Source organism: Callorhinchus milii, unplaced genomic scaffold (genome assembly GCF_018977255.1).
Source record: "Callorhinchus milii isolate IMCB2004 unplaced genomic scaffold, IMCB_Cmil_1.0 Scaffold783, whole genome shotgun sequence".
NCBI lineage: Eukaryota > Metazoa > Chordata > Chondrichthyes > Chimaeriformes > Callorhinchidae > Callorhinchus > Callorhinchus milii.
In genome coordinates, this window is record NW_024705524.1 from 21,994 (window position 1) to 27,552 (window position 5,559).

At 44.7% G+C, this 5,559-nt stretch overlaps 1 protein-coding gene across 1 annotated transcript; it reads right to left on the reverse strand.

Annotated features, from left to right (window-relative positions):
* Positions 1 to 4,055: 4,055 nt before the first annotated feature.
* LOC121852343 (general transcription factor II-I repeat domain-containing protein 2-like) lies at positions 4,056 to 4,814 on the reverse strand. The gene has a single exon (XM_042346441.1). The coding sequence runs from the start codon at positions 4,812 to 4,814 to the stop codon at positions 4,056 to 4,058; it is 759 nt and encodes a 252-aa protein (XP_042202375.1).
* Positions 4,815 to 5,559: the final 745 nt, after the last annotated feature.

Consider the following 5,559-nt stretch of genomic DNA (forward strand, 5'->3'; position numbering starts at 1 on the left):
TGTGATTGAATTAGTGACGAGTTGAGTGGGTGATAGGGTGATTGAGATGAGTGCGTGACTGGATGAGTGTGTGATAGGGTGGTTGAGTCAGTGACCGCACGCGTGGGTGACTGGATGAGTGGGTTACTGGATGAGTGGGTGAGTGGATGAGTGGGTGAGTGGGTGAGTTGATGAGTGGGTGAGAGGGTGAGTGGATGCGTGGGTGACTGGATGAGTGGGTGACTGGATAAGTGGGTGACTGGATGAGTGGGTGATAGGGTAATTGCGTGGGTGACTGGATGAGTGTGTGAAAGGGTGATTGAGTGAGTGACTAGATGATTTAGTGACTGGATGAGCTAGTGACTGGATGAGTGGGTGATTGAGTGAGTGGGTGAGTGGATGAGTGGGTGAGTGGATGCGTGGGTGATTGAATGGGTGACTAGATGAGTGGGTGACTGGATGAGTGGTGAGTGGATGAGTGGGTGAGTGTGAGTGGGTGATGGGTGAGTGGATGAGTGGGTGAGTGGATGAGTGGGTGAGTGGATGAGTGGGTGGGTGAGTGAGTGGATGCGTGGGTGATTGAATGGGTGACTGGATGAGTGGGTGACTGGATGAGTGGGTGACTGGATGAGTGGGTGATAGGTAATTGTGTGGGTGAGTGGGTGACTGGATGAGTGGGTGACTGGATGAGTGGGTGACTGGATGAATTGGTGACTGGATGAGTGGGTGATTGAGTGAGTGGGTGACTGAATGAGTGTGTGATTAAATTAGTGACGAGTTGAGTGGGTGATAGGGTGATTGAGATGCGTGGGTGACTGGATGAGTGGGTTACTGGATGAGTGGGTGAGTGGATGAGTGGGTGACTGGATGAGTGGGTGACTGGATGAGTGGGTGACTGGATGAGTGGGTGACTGGATGAGTGGGTGATTGAGTGAGTGGGTGACTGAATGAGTGTGTGATTGAGTTGCTTTATTTTATTTTCATTAATTTTAATGTTTTACCTACGTGACTTTACCGAAAAAACCTAAGAATATGATTCCTTGCAGTCACGAAAGCTTCGAATCTAGAATTAATGTGATTGAGTTGTTTAGTTGAGTGCGTTGTTGTGAACTGCAGTGTGGCGAGGTGGTTGAACGCGGAGTGGAAGAGACGAAGCGGTCAAAGTGTCTGGTAGACCGAGTCCCTTAACGTGGGTGGAGGGGGAATCAACGAGGTGAAGTTCACTGCAACATTCACCACGGTGGTGGTAGTAGTCGCAGCGAAAAAAAGAGTGATACTGGTGCGCGTGGAAAGACATTAATTATAGGGCTGAATGAAGGTTGAGAGCGAGGCGAGGATGCGAGGTGGTGTAGAGGAGGCAAAGAGGGTAGAGGAGGTGAGGTGGTGACGTGGCATAGTTAGGGGCGAGGTGACATGGTGAGGTGGTGTAGTGAAGAGGTGAGGAGGTGAGGAGGTGAGGAGGTGAGGAGGTGTAGAGGAGGGTGCCCCGCTCTTGGCGTTGATCTTGGTGAACACGTGTCCGCGCCCCGTCTCGTAGCTCTGCCCGGCGCTGATGCAGCCTCCACCGGCCGCAGCGCCCAGCGGCCTCGCCGAGTCCGTGCCCAGCTCCGCTCTGAGCAAGCTCTCCATTGCGCGCCGTCTGCTCGCAGCGAAAAACACAACGATAAACTCCCCCCCCCCCCCCCGTGGCCTCTAACAGACTTATTTCCTATGGAGAGGTGATTTCTTTAAACAAAAGGAAGGAGCAGCAATGGGCTCTCCTTTATCTCCTGCTGTAGCGAATCTGTACAGTCGAACCTCTGGTCACGAACGCTTCTGACCACGACCAAATCGGGTTACGACCAAAAAACTCACAACATGTTTTAATCTGGTCACGAACTCATACTCGGGTGACGATCAAACATTTTCTTTTTGTAAGCACCAAATTTCCTGTTGTTTGTTGACAACAAACAACACAAAGCGTAACAGTTATATATATATAACTTTTGTTATATCGGGCCAAGCTCACCCCACGGTTAAAGCCCCACATCCACAATCGGAATCTTTATTCACAGACAGTCCTCGACTTACGAACGCCCAAATTACAAACAGCCGCACTTCAGAACCAACTGGCATGAAATATTAATTATTTTATATCGCCTGACAACGCGAACTCGCGCTGTGAGTGAGTGCGTGAGTGAGACAGTGAGAGAGTGAGAGGTCGACTCAGCCTCAGATGGGTACCTGGTGCGGTGTGGAGTGAACATCGCCACTGGGGGAGACAAAGGCGGCCGTGGAGGCGAATCCTCCACGGGCTCACCGACACACTCACCACGCATCTCACCAACCTCACTCACCAACCCAATCACACCTTACCAACCGCGCTCACCTCTCAAATCCCACCTGGCAGCATCTGCACGCCACGTTGGTGGCCAGCAGATGGCAGCATCTCCACGCCATATTCTTCACGTCGATAGAAAATAAAAATAATAAAATAAAATTTAAATACAAATCATGAATTGAAAATAATAAAGTTTTTATTATTTAAAATTCATTATTTTAAAAAAATCATACTTTTATTTTTTTTTATTTTCTTTTTCTATACGTGACTTTCCTGAAAGAACCAAGAATATGAATGTGGGTTTTTTGTTTTATTATTTTATATTTCATATTTTTATTTGTATTTTTATTTCAATTTTATTTGATTATTTTTATTTTCTGTCGACGTTACTTTACCGAAAGAACCAAGAATATGAATTCCTGAAGTCACGAAAGTTTAAGTCAAAATCGACACGCCCCATTGGTGGCCGGCAGGTGGCAGCATCTACACCCCCACATTGGTCGCCACTCTTGTGGCGTGTCGATGGTGCCAGGTGTGATTGGGTTGGTGCAGGGGTGGGCAAACTTTTTCACTCGCGGGCCACAATGGGTTCTAAAATTTGACAGAGGGGCCGGGCCAGAAACAGATGGATGGAGTGTTTGTGTGAACTAATATAAATGACATGTAAAAATTATTACATGAAAGGATTTGGCCTTTAACAGGTAGCAAAGCATTTATTTGCAAGGCAATTTAACAAATTGCACGAACATGAACAATACAAAAACATGTCGTAACGTGACTGATCAAACATCATGAAAACATCTGAGGCCTGCGCCCAAACCAATTACCTCACTTGAACTTTTTTATCATCTACATTAACAGGTTAGAGCAGCCACGCAGGCTGTGTGATGGAGATTTGGCTCCAACCTCGCTGCAGCAACACAATCACTTTCAGTTTCAGTGGGAACAGTGTTGTTGATCTCCCATTTTTGCCAGTGCATCCAAGTCTGGAGTTATTTTGGTTGTGGCAATTCTCAGGATAGATCTGAGGTGCTGATCCGTTAACTTTGATCTGTGACGGGCTTTGTTGGCGTTCATGACGCTGAATGTCTGCTCACACACATAAGTCGAGCCAAACAAAGTCAGTATCTTCTGTGCAGTCCTCCGGAGGTTTGGAAACGTGGCTCTGTTAAGTGAAGCATAAAAGTCATTCAGTTTAACAGAGTTGAACTTTTACACTATGAGATCTCTTTTACCAGTGTCAAAATATAGTAGTAGGTTTTTACCCTTTTAAACTGGTACAAAACTGACACCTTTATTCAAGGCATCATGTTTGCAATGACCACAACACAAGTAGTCAAAAAAGCAAACAAGGTGTCAGTTTTGTACCAGTTTAAAAGGGTAAAAACCTACTACTATATTTTGCCACTGGTAAAAGAGATCTCATAGTGTAAATGCTTACCCCGAGCTCTCAATACTCTGATATTGCACTGTGTTTGAGTTGTACGCCTTCTGGTGTCATCTGGTCCAACACCAATGGGGACTAGGCTCTAAAGAAAGCCGTCTCGGGTGTGGAACAATCAACTTCAAGGACAGTGCATATTATGATCATTATCAGAGTTGCTTCTTTTTGTTAGCTTTTTTGACTACTTGTGTTGTGGTCATTGCAAACATGATGCCTTGAATTAAGGTGTCAGTTTTGTACCAGTTTAAAAGGGTAAAAACCTACTACTAGAGTTGAAGTTCTCCTTTAGGACGGACTCAGACTGAAGATCTATCAGTTCCAACTGTAGCTCCTGTGGTGCTGTTTCAGGGTCTTGTGACAGGGGGCAGGACACCAGCTGAAGTGACTGTTCAATGTTTTCGAAATCAGAGAACCTATGGCAGAATCCTCCGTGCAGGTCCTCAAGTGATTTGCTGTATTTTTTGCGTTTCGCGGTGCCTCTTCCTGCATGGCAAGTGTGGGGAAATGAGCGAAAGATTTGTTCGCAATTTGTCCGGAGAACAAAGTGAGCTTGGATTTGAAGGCTTTCACATGTTTGCACATGTCGTGAACAAACTGATCTTTCCCCTGCAGTTTCACATTCAGCTCATTCATGTGTGAAAATATGTCCACAGCAAACGCAAAGTCACTAAGCCAGTTCTTGTCGCTTAGCTCAGGGAATTCGTCAGATTTCCCCATCAACTCCAAAAATGCGATGATATCTTCTTTCAGCTCCCACACTCGTTGTAACACTTTCCCCAAACTTAACCAGCGGACACGAGAGTGGTACAGCAAGTCCTGATGATCCGCATCAGTTTCCTCCAGGAACGTAATAAACTGACGGTGCTGAAGTCCCCTTGCTCGTATAAAGTTCACACGTTTTACGACTGGATTCACGACATGATTAAGCTGCAATACAGACTTACACAGGGATTCCTGATGGATGATGCAGTGAAGGAAAATAAGATCCTGGACAAGGTTTTCCTCTTTCACTTTATCCTGGATTCTTTTCAGCAGCCCAACATTTTTTCTAGTTAAATTTGGGAGATCCATCCATTGTGACATTGACAAGTTTACTCAAAGGTAGCGTCATTCTTTCGATGACAGCAGATACCTGGTTATACAAGTCCTCTCCCCGCGTTGTTCCTTTCCGGGACTCCATGGTCAAAAACTCCTCTGTTATCGCAAAACTTTCGTCAATGCCTCGGATAATAATGAGGAGATGAGCAGTGTCTTTTACGTCCGTACTTTCTTCCAGTGCTAGTGAATATAATTCAAAGGAATCAGACTTTATGTTTAATTGACTGGCTATATTTTTATCAATCAGTTCCACACGGGCGGGTCACAGTCCTGCGTGATAAACTGACTTTTTCAAATTTGCTTTTGATCTCCGGACACAAGATGTCTGCTGTCTGTACCATGTATTCTTTTACAAACTTGCTTTCGGAGAAAGTGGTAATGAGTGGTAATGTTGGTGAGAATAAGTTTTTAAAGAAAATTGAAATCGAAGTGAAGAAGGAAATTATTGAAAAGTTTGTATAATTAATGATTTTTCAAACTTTAATTATGTTTTCTGTTCTTTGGTTTTTTCGGTAAAGTCACGTATAAAAATAAAATAATAAATTAAATAATAGCATACGACGTTTCGATTGCAACACAAGCAATCATCATCAGGTATAATGAAATAGCGACATAGAATATAACCAGAAAACTATAGACAGACATATAAGCAGACAGATATCACCAAGATACATAGAGAGAGCAACCCAGGTACAGAGAGAGGTGATCGTCTCTGTGG